This window comes from Nilaparvata lugens, chromosome 8 (assembly GCF_014356525.2).
Source record: "Nilaparvata lugens isolate BPH chromosome 8, ASM1435652v1, whole genome shotgun sequence".
In the NCBI taxonomy this organism is placed as follows: domain Eukaryota; kingdom Metazoa; phylum Arthropoda; class Insecta; order Hemiptera; family Delphacidae; genus Nilaparvata; species Nilaparvata lugens.
This window is the reverse complement of record NC_052511.1, coordinates 32,881,983-32,904,508: the sequence shown is the minus strand read 5'-3', so window position 1 is coordinate 32,904,508 and position 22,526 is coordinate 32,881,983. Positions and strand designations below refer to the sequence as shown.

Genomic DNA, 22,526 nt, shown 5'->3' with positions numbered 1-22,526 from the left:
GGGTGGAAAATTTTCATTAATATCAGAACCAATTTTTTTTTGTTTAGTCTCTGATCTCTTTATTGTAACACCAAATAATAATTGAACGAGCGTTAGCTAGTTCTCACTTTCGACTACTCACTGAAGGCCAAAGTCGTTTTCTGTCTGTATATTCGACAAGAACTTTAGAGAGAATATTGACCAATCAGCTTCAAATTTTGAACACGAATTCTTCGAACCTTTTTACAGGTCAAGCTTGTTGTAGCCTACAACAAAATTGGCTCACTCCTTCGTTTTTTTCAGGATATAAATATAACATTGGAAGTGCATAAGAAGTAAAATTGTTTTTATTTTGTCATTAATTAGTCAGCTGGAATTAATTACATGCTATTTCCATAATTTTTCCATTTATTTAAAAAAGTTCAAGCTATTTGGGAGATATCACACCGTCTGTCAGACAGACAGACTTTATATGCGCCGACACATGATTTCAGCTGAATAATACACAACATTATTTTATAAAATTCTTCATTAACTCGCTTTCGTTAACGTATTTCTGCCTGTCTGTAAATTACTGTAACATACTCATGTTCACTAACACTTGATTATTTAATTTACTCATTCATTTCATTTTTGTACCATTTATTAGTATCTCCAAATATGTTGAGATCATTGAAATGTTTTGAGATATCGATTATCGATATGTGGTTTTCACCATTAATTTTCATTTGAAATTCTGTATCGAAATCATGCATCACATGACCACCTTCCCATTTGATAAAAATTAGTTGCAGTCAAAATGAAGCTGGATTCGAAATGAAGTTTTGAAGCAACAGAAAGTTTTTTTTTTCAATTAGAATAGGATCCCCATGGAACTTTCTACTGTAATTTATATAATAGCCTAGGCCTACTTGTAAAATATATCATTCAGCTGTTTCCATAATAATTCTCACCAACTCTGAATTTTCACCAACCACCTCACCGCGTATAATTACAAGTTATAGATCTCAGAGATCAATACAGCAGTTTATGAGCGAGTTTTATGAACTGGAGTGGTCTCCAGTTATTATCCTTTATTATTATTCTAGTTATTTAAGCTGGAATTGATGAGTCCCATTTGGATCATATATTATATTAGGTATCTAATTGCTTTGGCTGATATATCAAAAACTCAATTTTCATTATACTGGTGGTATCAATGTACCTAGAATAAAATTAATTCTAGGTACCTTGGGTGGTATGGTATCAGGCTGATTGTACAACAAACTGTAACTTGCCACAAAACGACATCAAATCCAACCTCACAAGGGATAATCTCCATGAAATCAGAGCTAATCAGTTGTGCTCCATCTGCAACTTGCATGAGTTGGAGTTGTTGACCATGTGCTACTAACATGCCCACAGTACGAAACTCTGCGATCATGACTAAAATGTTCTGGCGTTTGAGGAAGGAGATTCGAGCCTTGTGATCAACAACTACACCAGACACTACACTTGAATATTCATAATGGCATGGTGATAGATAATAATTCTATTATACTAGGAATGGAATATGAAGCATTTTTTAAGTCTAAAATTGTAAAGTTTTAAAAATAGTGCATCAAATAAATAAAACATATAGTTTAATCTTGAAATATCTTCTTGAAAAATAATGGAAAAAAGCAGTTGATTCGAGAGAAAAATATTAGGTACTGATAAGTTGTGCTGAACACCTATGCTGTACTAAAATGTCAGTCTATTTGAGTTTCGTCAAGACAATGCGGCTTTCAAAATCAGCCACCGTTATGTTATCATCAGCCCCCAAGTGATCAGGCTGGAAGTCTTGCACCATATAAACATGGAAAAAGTAGTTGAACTGATGAAATGCTCCATATGAAAATCCATAGACCGTTCCATACAACTCCATAAGGAATACAATGATTGTTACAGCCATCTCTTCCCCGCCTTCTCCTTCACCCTCTTTATCGTAGTCCTCATCATCATGGCCGAAATATTCATCATCATAATAGAAGTGATCGTCATCTTCCTCTGAAAAAGTTTAAAGAGATAAAATAAACTGGAAAATCAATCTATCATAATTTTGAATTTGAAGACATCGTTTTTCATTGAAGTTGATTCTTGATTGAAGTGCTTAAAAAATTAGTCAGGATGACGATGAAATAAATTAAAATATCACACTATCACATTAAAAGACCACTCCTCCATAAGTTTTACAATAAATTTACGATAATTATTTTCCATTTGGCTGGTTTATACCAATTTAATGTAATTTATACAATTTTTACCATGCAAAGATTTTAATCGCAGTTTTCAGTTCTTTATCAATACCAAAAATAATAAACTTGGAAGCCTGTCAAAATTTTTCCCCTGATATTAAACATTTCTGCATATTTTATCTATCACTAAAATCCATTAATGATCAGTTGAATCATTTATAGCTAATTATTGTTCGTGGTGAGTCCCTTTACGGAAGTAATGAATACATATTATTTTTCATCCTTATCAAAACGTCTTCGTTTATGAAGGAATTCATCTACAGTTGAATTTATCAATGATAATTTCATAGCATTGCATAACAATTCACAAGTCATCCAATATTCATCACAAATATGATTTGTCTTGGTAGGCTTTTCCACATTAAATTAATTTTGTATGTTATTATTAGAATGTATGTGTAGTAGGCCTATGCAGAACGGAAACTATTCGATCAAGTAATTGTAAAAGTTCAATATGAATAGTATCTGCACGAACCTAGAGAATTTCAATTGAACCTTATAATTTTCGATATCTATCACAATAAAATTATAAATATTTCAAGAAATTCCTTGATTTATGTGACACCATAAAAATACTGTTGTCTGTGTCACCACAGTGTCACATTAAATTAGTATCAAAGTCTGTGTCACATATGGTGCCAAATACTGTTTCACTATTGTCAATGTTCTGTAAATACTGTGTCACCATAAATTTAGTTGTTTGCTGTTTTCACTCTGCATATTCTAAAAAACGTGTTTATTATATTATTACGGTATATGAATCACTGTTGCATACGATTAAACTGTACAGTACATTATTGTGTCTGTAAACATAAAGCATATATTGAGACAGCTTATATTATAATGCACTTGGAAGTGATATACCATAATACATCATCATAACATGATATAACAATGTTTTGAAAACAGCAAAGGTTTATTGGAAACATTTTTGAAAACATTCTTAGATTCATATTATGGTTGATCTACCTGTTCCATTGATGGGACAATCCTCATCCATTTTGGAAAATCCTCTATAAGCTGCTCCATACTTCTCCGGTTTCCCATCTTCGTTGAAGTCTATTCTGTCCCAGGTCTTGTATGAGTGGAAGAAGCTCCTATGCTCGGCTATTGACTCATTCAGACTCCTCAGTATGGAAACGGTGGTCTGTTTAAGGATGCAGTGCAGATCATCATCCATTGATGTTTCAGTGGTGTTCAATTTTTTGTTGACCTTCCTGAACCAGTAGTTGGGTTTATCAGAGCCAGGTTTTGGGTAGTGATGATGGTGATATCTGGCATTTTTTGCATCATGTGGTCTGTAGGTTATAGAGCCAGCGTTAACTGATATCTGCGACGAAATAAATTCAATAAATGATTTATCTAAGAAGTGAGATCCAGGCGAATTGTATATTCAATTCCATATGTAAATTGATCAAGATATAGTTTTTCCCTCACTTGATTGTGGGAGAGATAGATATTTTTGCTGAGGATGATGCACACATGAGCACTAGGCTTGTGCTTGAGTAATGAAACTGATAATGAGAGAAGGACTTATATAACTCTAGATAGGTTCTGAACTCAAATTATGGAAGTAGCCTAGATATTTGGATCGATAGGCTATTCTTCAAGATCAATGCTCATGGCCGAATATGAACAACAAATTATTTTTAACACGTATTACTTTGTTTTAAAACCAATCTGTGCTGCGGGTACGGACAAGAGAAACATGTTCCATTCAAAAGATAAAAAATTCTTCTAAAATATCCTTTGAAGATTATATTTTTAAGGGTGTGAGGTATCATTCTACAGGTAAGCTTATTCCTTACATTGAACGTTTGGCTTATTTTCAAAGCTCTCGAATTGTCTCTTGGGTCATATTGTATGGAGGTGAAAATTGGCTTTTAGGCTAATTTCTAATAAGCTGTGACGAGTTTCATGTTTATACAATATTATTGCTTCACTCTTAAAATCATTAAAATGTTATTATGTCATCGTAATAATATGTAGGTTGATTCCACCTACTCGTGGAACATCGAAAAAAATTGTTCCGTACCGGTAACATAATTATTATGACTAATATTGTTCATAACAATTACCGTATTCTAATTTAATAATTTCTATCAATTATTAAAATATATCAAACTTTTTGAAGAAATAAAGTGATTGTGACAATAAAATTTTTATTGTTTTATTTAAATGATAACTTACCCATAACAAGATTTACCTTCAATAGAACACAGCAAATTTAATACGGTACAAGAAATATAATACTCGATTCAAACAATAGTCAATTAAATGATGCAAAACATTAAAAATCATGAATTCCAAAATTATTTCCAAGAATATATTTAATAAATGTATTCTCATGCGATAAACATTTTATTTATTGCATTTTGCTTCATATTAACATGGATAATTATGTAAATAATATAATACATGTGTTCTTTTCATGGATAAGTGAGTTGACTACCTTTGATAAAAAAGGTTTTTCGCGATTCGATTTATTCAACCCACTGCCTCTCAGTTCTTCAAACAATAATGTAGGCCTAACTTTTCTGAAATGAGTTGTTATTATTGATAAATTCCATTGCGATTTCAAATTCATGATGTTCTCTCAAAAATAATATTCTGTCATTTGAAATAGATAATAAGGGCGATATATCAAGTTCATAACCAAATGCAGGTTGCATTGCGAAGTTCAACATCTCTAACTAAGCTATCAACATCTTCAATTTAGAAACTGTAGTTTTGTAAAAATTTAGATGCAGAGACACTATTGAATTTCAGCTCATCTAGCCAAAAATTGCAAAACAAAACAACTTCATATAATATTAGATGAGATTAAAAACTTCTCCACATTCTTCATTACAGTACCTATACACCATAGGATACCTTTATTATAATGAGTATATTGTACATTAATTAATAGCTTTAGATTGAGAGTAAAAACACAAATACATTTTAATAACCCTCTAACCACATAGATTTTATACTGTAACATATTATAAGAACTCGTCAAAAATTTAATTTGTTATTCTGTATCGTGATTATGAATTGAAGCATTCATAACAATTCAAATTACACAATTCATAAACATTTATTGAGGGGAATAAAAGTGACTGTGACAATTCCAAATTATTTGAATGAATAAGTATTTTTCAATAATACATGAAAATCTGCAACATGCCATGCATATATTTTACATTTTGAATTATAATTAATTATTATTTGAGTAACAAAAAGTCATTAAATCCTTATAAAATACTATTGAATAGGCTATTCACTTGGAGCTTAGTACTTACAAAGAGATGTTCAATGAATAGTGTTCCAACAATAGAGATTCCAAGTTCAGCAATTATTTTCATGGTAAATTATCGGAGCACAATGCAGGGTGCCATCTGCCAGTGAAATAGTCAATCGACCAAAGAAGATCTTCTTAAATATTGCGAAAAATTATATAACGTCAAGGACTGGCAAAAACAAATTGCAGAGAGCAGCTATTATTGTGACTATACCACCATGACCCAGGATGTCATCAATAATTAGTGATTCGTCTTGCAATGCCATCAGTAGGCCTACCCCCATGACGATAATCTGGGTCTCGGTCTATGTTATAGGCCTGAAACATATAAATTGAGAGGTGACATGAGAGCCGGCTAATTGTTTAATCGATACTCATGATGGATCAAGAATCACAGCAATGTCTTACAACTGCTTGTAACAGAAGACTGAAAAAAGTAAAAAAATTGTCTTGAATCAATAATTCTGCTTGTTAGCAGATTGGCGGAGTTTATATATATATATATAATTCAATCAGGTCTACACGGTAGGAATATAATCTAATATCAAATAATAGTCTAAATTTCAGATAGTTTTATCAATTATTAAAAATTATCAACCTTTTTGAAGAAATAAGTGATTGTGACAATAAAATTTTGATTGTTTTATTTAAATGATAACTTACCCATAATAAGATTTACCTTCAATAGAACACAGACAATTTAATACGGTACAAGAAATATAATACTCGATTCAAACAATAGTCAAATAAATGATGCAAAACATTAAAAATCATGAATTCCAAAATTATTTCCAAGAATATATTCAATAAATGTATTCTCATGCGATGAACATTTTATTTATTGCATTTTGCTTCATATTAACATGGATAATTATGTAAATAATATAATACATGTGTTCTTTTCATGGATAAGTGAGTTGACTACCTTTGATAAAAAAGGTTTTTCGCGATTCGATTTATTCAACCCACTGCCTCTCAGTTCTCCAAACAGTAATGTAGGCCTAACTTTTCCGAAGAGAGTTGTTATTATTGATAAATTCCATTGCAATTTCAAATTCATGATGTTCTTTCAAAAATAATATTCTGTCATTTGAAAGAGATAATAAGGGCGATATATCAATAAGTTCATAACCAAATGCAGGTTGCATTGCGAAGTTCAACATCTCTAACTAAGCTATCAACATTAGAAACTGTAGTTTTGTGAAAATTTAGATGCAGAGACACTATTGAATTTCAGCTCATCTAGCCAAAAATTGCAAAACAAAACAACTTCAAATAATATTAGATGAGATTAAAAACTTCTCCAAATTCTTCATTACAGTACCTATACACCATAGGATACCTATATTATAATGAGTATATTGTACATGAATGAATAGCTTTAGATTGAGAGTAAAAACACAAATATTCGACACATTTTGAAAATACAATAGCCTATACATTTTAATAACCCTCTAACCACATAGATTTTATACTGTAACATATAAAAACTCATCAAAAATTTAATTTGTTATTCTGTATCGTGATTATGAATTGAAGCATTCAAAACAATTCAAATTACACAATTCATAAACATTTATTGAGGAGAATGAAAATGACTGTGACAATTCCAAATTATTTGAATAAATAAGTATTTTTCAATAATACATGAAAATCTGCAACATGCCATGCATATATTTTACATTTGAATTATAATTAATTATTATTTGAGTAACAAAAAGTCATTAAATCCTTATAAAATACTATTGAATAGGCTATTCACTTGGAGCTTAGTACTTACAATGAGATGTTCAATGAATAGTGTTCCAACAATAGAGATTCCAAGTTCAGCAATTATTTTCATGGTAAATTATCGGAGCACAATGCAGGGTGCCATCTGCCAGTGAAATAGTCAATCGACCAAAGAAGATCTTCTTAAATATTGCGAAAAATTATATAACGTCAAGGACTGGCAAAAACAAATTGCAGAGAGCAGCTATTATTGTGACTATACCACCATGACCCAGGATGTCATCAATAATTAGTGATTCGTCTTGCAATGCCATCAGTAGGCCTACCCCCATGACGATAATCTGGGTCTCGGTCTATGTTATAGGCCTGAAACATATAAATTGAGAGGTGACATGAGAGCCGGCTAATTGTTTAATCGATACTCATGATGGATCAAGAATCACAGCAATGTCTTACAACTGCTTGTAACAGAAGACTGAAAAAAGTAAAAAAATTGTCTTGAATTAATAATTCTGCTTGTTAGCAGATTGGCGGAGTTTATATATATATATATATATATATATATATTATATATATATATATATATATATATATATATATATATATATGATTCAATCAGGTCTACACGGTAGGAATATAATCTAATATCAAATAATAGTCTAAATTTCAGATGGTTTTATGGATGATGATAATTTATGCAAAAAATAACAAATGGATTGGAAACTTAGAAATGATTATGGTACTGAATATATATATACAATCGAATATCATTCTTGAAATAGTGAGATATTCAAGCTTCGTCTGAAAAGAAATATCCAACAAAAAGCCAACAATATGAAGATGAATTAAAAAAATATCAGCTTTGGATAGAATCAAATTCAAAATTGAAATACACTTTATGAGTATTTCCATCTAGGAATAATATACGGTAATGACAATGTAATGAAAAATACCTTTTATAAAATAAACAGTAGAATAATTAATAAAAATCAATAGTAATGTTCAAGCTCATGCAGTTTGAGAATGATTTATTGTTATAATATCCTTATTAGTCATGCAGTTCGAGAATGATTTTCAGTTATAACATTCTTATTTGTTTTTAAAATGTATTTTCTATACTATAACAACCTCCTTACAATAAATATTTAAAAAAATATCCTATAAAATGAAATAAAATATTTAGGCCTAATAAGAATTAATGATGATAAAGAACACGAATACCTCACTCAGTTGAGTAAATAGAAATCATATGATATAAACAATAAATTTGAGCTGTATAAATGATCGCCATTATAACTTCTTAATGGAAATGATTTTCCTCTGCACAACTTCACTAGCATAGAGTACCATTAGAGCATTGGAGTTGTAAACCGGTGAAGCATGTACTCGTGGGAGAGTTCATCATATTGTGGGAATTTTCCCGTACCTCGTTGATGAATGAAAACGCAACTATATTGAGAGCAAGTACTATGCCATGTGTTATAGGAGCAAACAATTGACGGAGCCTCTTCCACTCAATAATGCACTCCACTGACTCATATACTTGTGATACCGTAATACACTGGACTACTGATCCAATCCTTCATCTTCCAGTAAGGAGGTCTGTTGCGAATAACATTGCATGACAGCCATCTCGACTAATCTCATCATAATACTGAAACGTCCACATTTTGCGTCTTTTGTGCAATATTATCGTCCGTGAGGCAATGAAAACGGGATTCCTCTAATGTGGAACTGTCGGTAGAGGTGGAAGGCTAAAAATATTTTTGTTCGACACTTTGTGTTGTTGAGAGTTATGGAAGTTGTATTGTTGCACCATCATTACCATCATCTTAACTTCAATGATTGAGTTTTTTTTATAAATATAACCACAGAAAGAAGATATGTACGAAGGCCGGGGAAGAGATGGGTACCGGACAGGTTATTAAAAAACCCTTATCCTATTGTGGCATCATAACTGTTAAATAATTTTTCTAATAGTATAACAATAAATAATTGCGGAAAAGCAATACTATTCGATTCTTTTCAACAATAGTCGAATTCCAATCAAAATCAACTTATAAGATGGATTAAGTATGATTTTCCCCTCTCAATCATTTATAATATCTGTCTTATAATATTAAAAATGAGTTAATGATTTCAAATGAATGAATGTTTAAATAAATGAATAAAAATTTCGAGAATTAGTAAATTAATAAACGTAATTAGAACGTTTGTCATCTACACAGCTTACCACATTATGCATAAAATAATATAGAATTCTCAATTCAATTGATATATTGTTGATTTTTGATTTATCGATAAAGGAAATAATATGTTTCAAAGTTTGCTGTAGTAGTGAAAATTTTAACTGCAGTGATCTTGTAGATACTTCTAAGGTTAACCAAAATTTTATTTCATGATCTGAAGACAAAATAAACAAAATCTGGACTAAAATATAAATATTTATATATTTCTCAGCTCATTACAGTATAATATATATGCATTTACCATTAAAAAACTAAAAAATTGTTTGAAAATATTATCTTCCTCAGTATGATTTCAACCAACAGTAGTTTGTGTTACACTCATCATTATTGGAATCAAAAGTAATAGTAGGTCACGGTATAAAGAGCAAAGTACAATTCCTGTGCTTAACAGTATTGAAATATTAATAAACACAAAACAAATTCTGTCAAGCACTATTCGTTAAATACATTTACTTTGTGTTTTTTATTTTCATCTTGTTTTTGTATTGATAAATGTCTATTTTCAACTCAGAAATGAATGTGAGAGAGCAATAAAGAATGAATAAATAATCGAGTAATATCACCCACTCACAATTCAAAAATATGATTTATTCATTTATGGAGACAACAGGTTACCCCTTATGTGCCTTCTTCACAGATACAGCAATACATTAATATCAATATACAATGGAAATAAAATAAGCAATGAAAACTCATTTAATATAATATATTAATGATTTGTAAGACTTATAATAAAATTAAAACTGTGAGATCACATAGGTAACTAATGAAAGAAAGCAGATGCTGATTGTACATTGATGTTCATTATTCAAGAGAATTGAAAGCAAATCCCCTGATAAAACTTCACATAGTAAAATCAAGTCTTCTGTTCTGATGAAATCTCTTTGTTTATGATGTTAGTTTCGTTTTAACCTTTCCTCTCCTTCCCTGTGAATATATCTAATCTCATACCACCTCTTTCACACTCCATACCCCATCCACTTCAATTCTGGGTGATGATATAATATGGCTCATCATGTTAACAATAAGATTCCATGTAATTATGATGTACAATCTACATAACTGAAATATTCATTAAAATATTCTCTGGCATATTACACGGAAGAAATTCGTCGACGTTACTCCCACGATAGCCTCTTCTAATACCCACTACCTCTTCTTCAATAATGACTGCATAAAAAATTAGTATCTATTACATCACTCATTCGTGTAGTTATTTTATTATTGTTATACCACTCTTGACTCCATTGATGAACTATTGTTCATGGTTTGAGGCCTATGTATGATTAAGCTATAGGCTATTATTTATTGCCAATATCATAACAATAATTTTTAGAATATTTAAAGTGCCCAAAACCAATGTTTTTGTCGAATAATAGTTTTGATTTCCTGTTGAGAAGGAATATTATAATAATTGTGGAACATGAAATTGGGAACAAATTTTAAAATAGGTTAAATGTATTTAAAAATTATCTGTGTTAAATTAACATTAAAAATAGTTCCTTATATTATTATAATCACTATTACTGTTAATATTTTAAACCTCAATAATAATTTGAAAAATATCCTTGCTGATACATTAGAGGTAATTTTGAGTATAGGCTAGATGATTGAATATGGGAATAATACTTTATTTTTCCACAAGTATCAATGCAATTACATTAAAATGCAATGAACGTCTCAAGATCAAGAAATGAATATCACAAGTAGTCGAATAATGAGAATGAGTATAATTATGTGTATAACCTAACGTAACGTATAGGCCTATAGAGTATATGTGACAAATATTATGTTGTCTGTTGTCACAGTATGTGAATAAATTCATTTATTGAAGAAATTTGAATGCTACAGTAGTCGTTCTATTTACAGATCGTTCTAATAATTTCTACATTCCTTGACATCAAGAATAATATTATTTTCATGAGATATTCTTTATTGATAGAATATTATTTTTATTAAACGATTACATATTTCTAATTTAATATGACAGACAAACCATTTTCTATATTATCTTTGCCAGGCCTAGCATGAAATAATAGACTACCTATTGTTTATGACATATCCTTGAGTTTTTGTCATTTGAACAACAATATAACCTTTTGCATAGAACATAAATACTTTTCTCTGTAATTTGAACAACAATTCCTAGTCCCGGTTGCACAAAAGCCTGTGAAATTTCAATAATAATTAGATGACACGAGAACCAATCAGAGAAGCTTTTTTTTGAAAAATATTCTCTGATAGGTTCTCGTGGCCTTCAATCATGATTAAAATTTAACAGGCTTTTGTACAATCGGGCCCTAGTGTATAGGACGGAGTTAGTACGGTATAGGCCTATAGTGATTTTTTAATAAATTTAGTATTATAATTATGTCTCCTATTTTAGTAGGATTTTCCGAGACTGTAATATTAGCTGATTATATCAGATAATATCAGGAACTGTATTATTTTCATCAGAAACTTTATTATTTCAGTGATTTAAAGGAGGTCAAGAAACGCCTCTACCTATTTTGGTTTGCTAACCATTTATAAGTTAATGATAATTGCTATAATTTCAATGTTCGACTATTGCCAATAAAATGTCAAGTCCACTAGTATGAGTTGGGTCTAGGTATTAATTCATAATAATGAAAAAAAGAATAGACGGCTACTGTGCACTGTGCACTGTGCAATGGATTTGAAGGCAAGGTGAGCCAAGGAGAACCAGCCCCAGCCCTAGTGAATATTTATAGATCAGCTTCCATGTTAACAGCCTCTCTTGTCTCAACCTGTCTCAGCAGCAAGGTAAATGGGTTGACTGTTGATTCACTTATTGTAATGAGAGAAATTGTAAACCATCTCACTCCAGTGGAAGTGCAAATACACATATCATCGACTTGATGATTAGGCGAAGAAATTGAAATGCTATCAGTTGGAAAGATATGCAGTAACTCTTATAAATGCTAGGTGCGAATTTACAACAACCAAAATCGGAACTCGGTATTAGTCAATTCACACCAAAGATAGAATATTGAGCTTAAACAGATTACTTTACTACTTTTGAAAATAATCTGGTAGCATACAACACGATTATATTGTTCAACTCCAATATTTTCGGAATTGCCGTTATATTGAGTGCAATGAGTTGAATAATATGACAGAACTTACCAATGCTCTTATAAGATGTCAGATTCTGGAAGAAAATCCAATCTCTCATAGGCCTGAACCAAATTCGAGTTGAAGATGTTATGCATCATTAATATAATCTCGAAGTTCGTTTTTGTCTGGCTCTTCAGATTTATTTTTAAGAAGATATAATATATCATCTTTATTTCTTATGAAGGAAGGAGAGAAGGAGACAGTTGTTTAATTCATGAGTGGAAATAATGGAAAATATAATAATATAATAATTATAATTATTGAAATTTCCTGTTAATACAAATTGAAACAAGTTGCAGACTGTTGTAAGATCGGAAAAGTGACTGTTGTCATTATCGTCCTTAAGCCAGGCCTCGGTGAGAATGATACAATGGATTTTGAGTTTAAGACTGTACAAAAAAAATTAAAAGAAATCAATATTTTTATTAAAACTACGAATATATTTTGATGAACTACCCTAAACGCCGCAGTATTATCATGATCAATACTTGCAAAGTCACTTTACTAGACCTAATCATGACCTCAATCAATCATCTTTCAGACTAAAAATAAATATTCGAATAAGTTTGGCTTCTAAGTTTGTCAGATATTGCCGCATGTTTGGAAATACTTCATTTATCACTAGAAATCCCTTAAAATATTCATCCCTTTGAGCTTGAAAAATCCCTAGAAGTGACATCACGTGACGTGACGTACAGCAATGCCATTCATTGGTCTACTGGTACTGAGTTGTGCGTTTTGCAGCCAACTGATTAACAAATAAGTTTTCCGGTTTTGAAACTAACTCCTACTTCAAACACTATGACACGTATTTTTATGTCTGTTTATGAAAGAAAGTGATGCCATTATCGGAAAGAGCGCCAACAAATACCTATAGATTCAGTTGATATTGGAAATTCGAAAAAATTGAGTTGATGTTGATAGTGAACTACTCATCTCATATTATTTCATCATCTATTTTCACAATCCTCCGGGAATGCTTCAGAGGAGCCTGTAAGAATAGCAGGCCCAATCAATAATGGTAGGCCGAGTGTGTGTAAAAGGAAGCAATTTGAAATCATCGAATTGGCCCAATTAAGTGCTTTCGACTTTTGTCCACCTATTCTTGGACAATCAATTCAATTAGTAGTTTGATTCAGATTTCTTTTCCGTTACAATTAATCAGAAAAAAGACGGGACTCAATAGTAACTAACAGGATAGAGGAAACATCAGTTCCTAAATCATTTCATGATGAGTTTCAGAGTGCATTTCTACATGTATAATTGAGAATTTGGTTGCATTCCTTAATGTCAAACAAAATGAAAAGTTATAGAATAGCATTTCCAGGTGAAAAGATAGAATATAAATCATTTGAGTCATCTTATTACTTCCTGACAAAATAATATTATAACACACATCTAATGCTTACTCAGTCTATGATTATAATAGCTAACTCAAATTAATAATCTGCAATTCAGATTTGTGTGTACAGCATCCCTTTTTATAACCAACTATCTCGCAACTTTCGCTTCCTCTATCTTATAAAAAGTGGTTGACAACTTCTATTTGTGTTTTCACTCTCATTCGATATTTTTGTATATATTAGCCAATAATACAAAACCAAATTCATGATTCGATCTTAATCTAAATTTGATACAAGGAGATTCAAGTTGGATAAAATGTATTTATACATTAGTTGAATATTTTGTGGAAAATATTGATGCAAAAGAGCACTTGGACTTTGTTTTTTCATTTCTTTTGTAGTAGAAGAAATTATACGGTACATCATGTTCTTAAAAAGTAAATAATATGAAAAGTTCAAATACAATAAAAAATTACTATATCTGTGAAGAGGAATGCCAATTTGAGAAATTCCTAAGAAAGAAAATAGACTTGAATGAGAGATATTCTTCTAATAGCCTACAGTGATATAAACTATAAAATTTAATTAAGCAGAATCAGATTTCATTGTTTAAAACCCTCTTTTTTGCCATTAATGTATTTATTGAGATCTGCAAGGAATGTATATTCATAGAATATATTTTAATGAAAGTTAATCAATACTAACAGTAATAAAAATCATCCTTGTCATAATATTCCTCAACAAATGATGGGTAGCCTGGGCCCTATGTATTGTTTCAACGAAAATTGAATAAGGCACGCGAATAACTACTTACTATCGCAATCTCAATCATTTTAAGCTGCGTTTACACCAAAGTTAATAACAAATAATGTTAATACCGTAACTTTAATCCTTATAGATTCTATTACATTGAACATATCTTATCATACACATGATAAACATATGTGTTTGTCAAGTTCCGTTCAATCTAATAGAATCTATAAGGATTATGTTTTAACATTTTGTTTATAACTTTGGTGTAAACCCACCTTTAGAGTAACCTGTGAGGTGGCAGGTCTATCATACTGTTGATCCTATGTTTAGGCTTACGCTATTTTGAAATCGTGAACTCCTTGAAAAATGAGAGCCTAAAGATTTTCATTTGAGAGAAAATACAGACTAGAATATACACTAGAATTTTTAATGAAGATAGGAACTATACTTTGTCGGCTCTTGTCATTTCTTTTTACATCACTTGAAAGTTTGTGATTTTTAAAATTATTCCAGCCTTTTTCCCATGAAAAGGTCACGCTTGTTTCATTTGTTGTAAGAAATGAACAGTTTGCGGTTGATTCACAGTGGAAGAGATAATCAGCAATACTGGAACGCTAGAGGAGAAAAGATTAGCGTTGACCCAGAGTAGAGTAAACTTTACTTTTCTTTTCCTTCATCTAACCAAGCAAGAAATCGGGCTAACAGTTTTCTCATCTATTGATGTTGAATGAATCAATTGTTTATCAAGATACTTGACGCGTTCTTCGTGAGTGAACTTAAATTAACTGTTCATTTCTACAATCCACTATTGTGTGAAAACATCAATGACGATTTCTTTTTCAGTGTTTGTTTCAGAGCAAATAATTGATAGCAAATTTCTCCAGTGACGATTGTTTTGAAGTCTAGTACAGCTCTTCAATTGCACAAGAAAACATCTAGTAATTGTACCATACCGTGATTAATGGTAAACTTGGAATTAATACGAATGCTATTATTGGTAGTTTAGATTCAAATCAGCCATAAAATCATGAAATAGTTGTATAAATTTCCAGAAAATGGGATACTAATACTCGAATTAACTACCCTATACCAAGTTGCAAGTTTTTGCGTTGGCATTAAATCAGGAATTTAAGAATTATAGCATGCATTATAGCATAATGCATGTATTAGTAAGCATAAAGCATAATGCATTATAGCAGTGTAAGCTATATTGGAATTTGGCTAATACAGTAGTTCTCTGACAAATATTGAAAGGATCACTGATTTAATGAACTTTATATAAATTTCATTCGCTCTGCCATTTGAAATTTAAACTTCTATCTGCCTGTAGCTCAGTAGCTGTGTGTGATTACTGAACATAAACATTTTCAAATGTCCAATCACAACACTGGAAAATCAATGAAAATCTGTCTCATAGAAAAATCTCTGGACGGCACTTTATTGTAGTCCAAGTGAGGTAAAACTCACCAACTAGTGATACCTGACAAAAAATACCAGTGCTTGAAAGAAAAAGAAGCAATAATAATTATAATTCAATATTGATATAGTCAGAGATAAAGTTGACTATAATGAGGAATTGGGCATCCATAAAATGCAATATCCATGATATTCAAAGTTTTATAATCGACGATCATGGGTTATGGGTGATAATTTTTTCAAGTTAATACACATAACATGCCTTTTTTGATTGGCAATACGTTGAATTATGACCTCAAAATAGGCTGACAACTCAAAGAGCAAAAATGGTATATGAAGTATCGCTACGGTACTCAAAGTTCGCAAATCCTTCTTTTTTTTCTTCCACCTTCATTCAGGTAGGATGATATTTTCTATCATTGCCAACAACTAGCATAAAAATTATTACTGAATTGGAAATAATGGTATCCTATCGATTCCATTTACAGGAGATTAATTGTCTTAATTTTAGTCACGTTTCAATGCTTCGCTAGCTCCTATTACTTTCTTTTTATAGGTACGTCGTATAGATTCTTATCTACTCAGACAGTAGAAATTCGACTGTTCCTTTCACTCACTATTCAAGCAGAGATTTGGTGTTTCAATAGTGAATATTGATTTTTTCCTCATAGAAAAATGTGAACATATTAGAGACGAGATCTACACTCCTTGTTAGCAGATCTATACTTCCCAGTGAAGCTTCAGGATAACAAAGGAGAGAATCAAAAAGATTCAAATTGAGACACATTATAAAGCTTATTATGTTTGATTAATTTAATGATTAAGTAACTAAGAAATTACAATTTTTGATTGAATTGAAGCTGGAGAGTTCAATGAGTCTCAGAAGACTCATAAAATAGGAGTTTTATGAGTATATGAGTCTGGCGAATTCCATTGGCTTGAGCTTTGTTGGAATCCTATCAACTCTTCATTTATTTGTAAATTGAAGTCCACGAGCAGGATGTACATAATTGTACTATAATTGAAGGAGACACTTTATCATTTCTATAACTTATTATTAGGGATGGGATTTACCTCTCATATGTGATGAATAACATAGTAATAAATTAGTGAGGACTGATGAAGATGCAGGATCAAACTCTTAAATTTGATCAATAAAATTCGATTTCTATCGACAACCATGTGATTAAGCATTTCCTAAGTCTCAATTGAAAGTTCTCAAAGTTGGCTTTTCTATACTGAAGCCTCTCAAAACAAATCTCTCCAGCGAAACTTGTTATTTTAATGAGTATAATACTGTCATTCCAAACTACTAATCTGAATCCGTAATGTATTCGATTTCCCTAGATCAAATTATGTGAAAAATGCAGTTCTGATGAGTGAGTTATCAAGAGATAACATGGCATGGCATGAAGACATTTGAATTCTGTCATGTTTGTTTAATATCTCACAGGAAAATGTCATTCTTCAATAAATATAACAAGTGGCTATCATTCTAAAAATCCACTTCTGAGAATCGAATATTGTCAAAATTATCAAATAATTGAAAATTTTTGAAATTATGCATTTATTTTTCCTTGTTTTTCTTGAAGGCCGACTGTATATGCATTCCAGATTCACGGTAAGAAAACGATAAGAAACGGTCAGTTCGATTATAGCATAATTATTATGTATGAACGTCACAAATACCGTAGCCATTCTTTCAATTGTAGACTATAAATCGAAAATAATTCAAGTAATAAGTATTTGAACTTGAAAATTCAATTAGTATTGACTTTAAGAGATAAATTTCATGTTTGAACAGAACATTTTAAGAATATTTGTATATTTGGGTGCTATTTCTCCCAGATCACTCTCCAGTGCATCGTTCTCCATGATTGCAGTGAGCAATGCTCATTGGGGCCATTTTTTGTGTCTTCTACAGAAAGCGCTGCACGCTTTAGTAAGTTATCAAGAGAAATCGCTTAGTCGTTAATCGATATGATAGCGATCGATTGTTTTTGCCAGTAGAATTAAAAACAGTGATTGACCAATAATCGCGACTTGATTGTGCGCGCAATTCTACCACTATCAAAGCACTTGCCAATAATTGTGAATTGGAACTCATCGATTGAAAGTTTTCTTATTTAGAAGTGTTTAAGGTTCTTATACATTGAAGTTATTGAAGTCTTGAGAATCAGATGAAATTGAGCAGTTATGCAATAGGATGAAGTAAGGAATTATGTGATTGAGTGAATTGATCTATTGATGGGTGCACGCCAATCATCAAATAATCATCATTATACTATCAATCATCAATGCTACAGATTGAAATTGAAGCTGGATCAAGATGGAAATCTTTCAAATTCTATCCTCAATACTCACAATATTGGCGAGCAAAATAAATAATGGAATCATGCTTCTCTAGGAATGATCGAAAGGATCGCTAAAGTTTTGTAAAAAAAGATTTGTTACCCCAAACAAGGAGTGAATTACAATGAAGATATAGTTTTTCTTTCATTTTCTCTGAAAATGGTTACACAAACATCAATAATTATAATTCAATTACTGTCTATTATCACAATAGAAAAAGTGGTTGATAACCATTTGAGAATTCTCGGAGCTTCCGTAGTTGAACATTTACTGTTGTGGAGATTCCTAGTTCTCACCAAAATCTAGTTTGAGTAGTCTCTTGTTTTTTTTTTTTTTTGAACCTCGCAAAAAGGTTTTTAAACACAAAATCGAAACAGAAACTACGTAAGTCCTGCTATCCAGTGTATACTAGTATACATGTTGCATGCTACAGGTTTTAATGAGTGATTCTCATTGGGGTTCATAAAGACTTTAAAACCACACGCTTGGAATTCCAGCATGATTGAACAATAAATTTAATAGTAATCAAAAAAGTCCATAACTTTTCAATCATATTACGTAAATGACACTCGCCCCTTATGCCTACAGCACCTGACTCCTCTATGTACATTATAAAACGTCACCGCGGGGTGAATTACGCAACAGGTTCAAGTATTGCGATCCCTTACCTAAGTTCATCGCACAGCCTAGCGAAGTCTGCGAATGAACCTGTTTCGAGGTGTGTTACATAGCAGACTGAAACATGTTGTCCCCTTATTATTGTCTGAATATACGCACCAGACAAACAGCCGCAGAGACTTGGCGCAGAATTTCCCATGAGCGGCAACTAGGTCTCACTAATATCCTGACAGTCGTCGTTGTCGTCTATTGTTCTGATAAATTGACTATCTTTGTATTACGAGTCACTCACTCAACATACCAGCCAAGCGTTGTGCAAGATCAGAGCTTGTATTTCTCTGGTAGGCCATTTCTATCATTTACCACTGTTGAGAAATAAAATTTATTGATTGACCGTAAAATCATAAAGACAGTTTGAGTGAAATGATTTGGAATCGCTGTTCAAGACTAGTATGGGAATATCGGTTTCTATAATGAGGAAGCTCAGCGAGTTTTATTGACTGACTCATGAAGAATGCTTGATCCTTTGTCAATATTTTTTTCAATTACGCCACTAGACAACTCAACAAATACGAATATCTGAAGATCTAATAGGCTCATGATTTCACTGGAAGTTATGCATGATGATATTATATAATTATTAATATCATTGAAAATCACTCGTAATTATTGAGGGTCATTGGAACACAGTAAATTGCTAGAATATTAGTCTAGGAATACATCGGTCATTGGAAAACATCACTAGAATATTCGTTTCGGAATACATTGGTCATTGCTAGAATATTATTTGTATAAGAAAATGTTTTCAATGAGAAAATTAATTTTCTCATCTTCTAGCCAAAATGCGTCATTCATGTATCTACATGTTTCTATGATTTTGGAGGCAGCAGATGAAGGTGTAGTTGAGAACCAATCTAGTTATCATTTATTTATTTATTCATTTTCTTCACATAGAAAGGCTCACATAGATCCATAAAGAGCCTTATTTACACAATTGAATGAAACAACAATTTAACTTATATACATTACGAAATATAGTAAATAAAGAAAAGAAAGCAAAAAGCATTTACACAGTTGAAATAATCAGATTAATTACATTCATATAGAGAAAAATGTGAAAAGAAAGAAAAAGCATTTACTCAGAATGATCAATTCATTATTATAAAGAAAAATGTGAAAAGAGAGAAGGTAAAACAATCCTTTCCAAAGATTCTAGAGGGAAATACAATTAAAAAAAAAACGATTTAAATATTACAGGAAAGAAAATAATAACTAAAAAAAGCTAAGTAAACAGGAAAAGAAAAGTCTTAAACTAGGAGAGTTCCAGCCAGAGTTTTCAAAACATTCATCTCAAAAACGAGCGTCTTATGATAGATTCAGTTCAAAATGTTTCTTATATTCATTGAATGAGTTCGGAAAAGGATCAATGTGTTCATTAAAGCTATTAAACAGTCGTAAGGTTTTATAAAGAAATGAGTTGTAAATGATGGTTTGTTCTAGCAAAGGGAATCTCGAACAATATATTCCTTCTAGGTCTTGCATATGGTACACTGAAATTAATTAGGCTGATAAAATATGGTAAATGGACGTTATGATTTGAAATATTATATAACAAAAATCTGGTGTGGCGCACTCACACAACTTTCCTTGCCGTTATGAAAATTGATCAACTGACGCTAGTGTTCCCGCGCATCTAAAGACTACTATTCCAAGATCTAAGCCAGCTGGTGACAGGACAATAACGCTGCAGACACATGAAGTCTGCTATCTCTTCATAGTGAATGATTCATTAGAATCAACACTTGCCAACAAATTGCAAATTGAATACCTAATCTTACTTTCTCGAACTTCGAGCTTAATTCCAATTTTAGGTGAAAATGTTACTGAACATATTTGTAGAGATTTTTATGCTCAATCTTTTCCACTTGAAATTTTTCGTTTAAATTGTATCTGAAGCCTGTTAATTGGGAATCTAAAATCAAACTTTGCATAGTTGGGGCGGAGCTCCTGAAATTTTTACAGATATGTGACTAGTGGCAGTTAATAGAGCTTATCAATGACTTTCTTAGGCATAAATTTGATCAAAATCGTTGGAGCCGTTTTCGAAAAAATCGCGAAAAACCCTGTTTTTGACAACATTTTCGTCATTTTAGTCGCCATCTTGAATTGCATTTGATCGAAATTGTTCGTGTCGGATCCTTATAGGGGAATGACCTTGAGTTCCAAATTTCAAGCCATTCCGTTAATTAAGAGATGAGATATCGTGTACACAGACGCACACACACACACACACACACACACACACACACACACACACACACACACACACACACACACACACACACACACACACACATACAGACCAATACCCAAAAACCACTTTTTCGGACTCAGGGGACCTTGAAACGTATAGAAATAATTATAGAAATTTGGGTACCTTAATTTTTTTCAGAAAGCAATTCTTTCCTTACCTATGGTAATAGGGCAAGGAAAGTAACAATAGGACATTTAATGATCTCCGCACCTGCAATGACCGGATATTCAATAAGGATCTCAATTCACTAGTTGGAAAATTGAATGGACAGAAGATACTGAATTTCTTGATGAAAAGGTGTCTTAGAAATCTATTTTGAATCTTCTCAATTTCGTAGCTATCAGTTACATTAGCAGGACCCCACACCATAGATGCATACTCAAGTTTACTCCGAACCAGTGCATTAAACAGTACTCACATCACAACTAGTAAAAGGTTTTGTACTTCGTAATTCAAAAAAAGTAAAAACAAAATGAGTAAAAACAAAAGAGGCCCAAGATTCGAATACTATAGGCCCATTTAACGAATACTATAGACTATTAATTTTATACGTCCAAATATCGCATTTTACCATGAATTTCATTTTTCACTCTGGATCACTTGAGGGTATTGGGGCAATTTAACGTCATTGTTTCTTGTTACAACATGAAACAAACCAGCATTCTTCTCACCAATAGTACAATGAATGTATTCCAGTATCTCCGTAACTGAAAAGTCAGCATCTTGACCTTTCAGACATCTTCCAAGGCACGAATGCCTTGCTCGGAAGATTTGTTGTCACAACAGAAGAACAAGGCCAGCATTCGCATCCACTTGATAAAAAGGACTTCAGAACGAGGTGATAATTTGGCAAGTGGTACCGTATGTGCTATCGTCTATCTTCGAATCTAGACGGCAACGAAAACAGAAAAGAATTTAGAAAGTTTATCATTGTACGAACGAGTGGCTGACTGGTCCACTCTACGATATTCGCTACAGATTTAAACGGTCCGCACATATGTAAAGCGAACTGGGCGTTATTGGGCCGGGGACCCGCATAATATGAGTGCGACTGCGTTGATAGTTGGCTGCTGC

General features: G+C 31.8%; 1 protein-coding gene across 2 annotated transcripts; it reads right to left on the bottom strand.

The window, feature by feature from the left end:
• Positions 1-308: 308 nt before the first annotated feature.
• LOC111043783 lies at positions 309-7,635 on the bottom strand. Of its 2 annotated transcripts, none has more exons than XM_039434556.1 (3): positions 7,319-7,635; positions 3,225-3,585; positions 309-2,007 (listed from the first exon to the last, which is right to left on the bottom strand). In XM_039434556.1, exons 1-3 carry the CDS (start codon positions 7,379-7,381, stop codon positions 1,715-1,717), a joined length of 717 nt encoding a protein of 238 aa, XP_039290490.1. In that variant the 5' UTR covers positions 7,382-7,635; the 3' UTR covers positions 309-1,714. The 2 variants fall into 2 exon arrangements, with proteins under 2 accessions (XP_039290490.1, XP_022184521.2); XM_022328829.2 differs by lacking the exon at positions 7,319-7,635 and adding an exon at positions 5,540-5,851.
• Between the last annotated feature and the right edge of the window lie 14,891 nt (positions 7,636-22,526).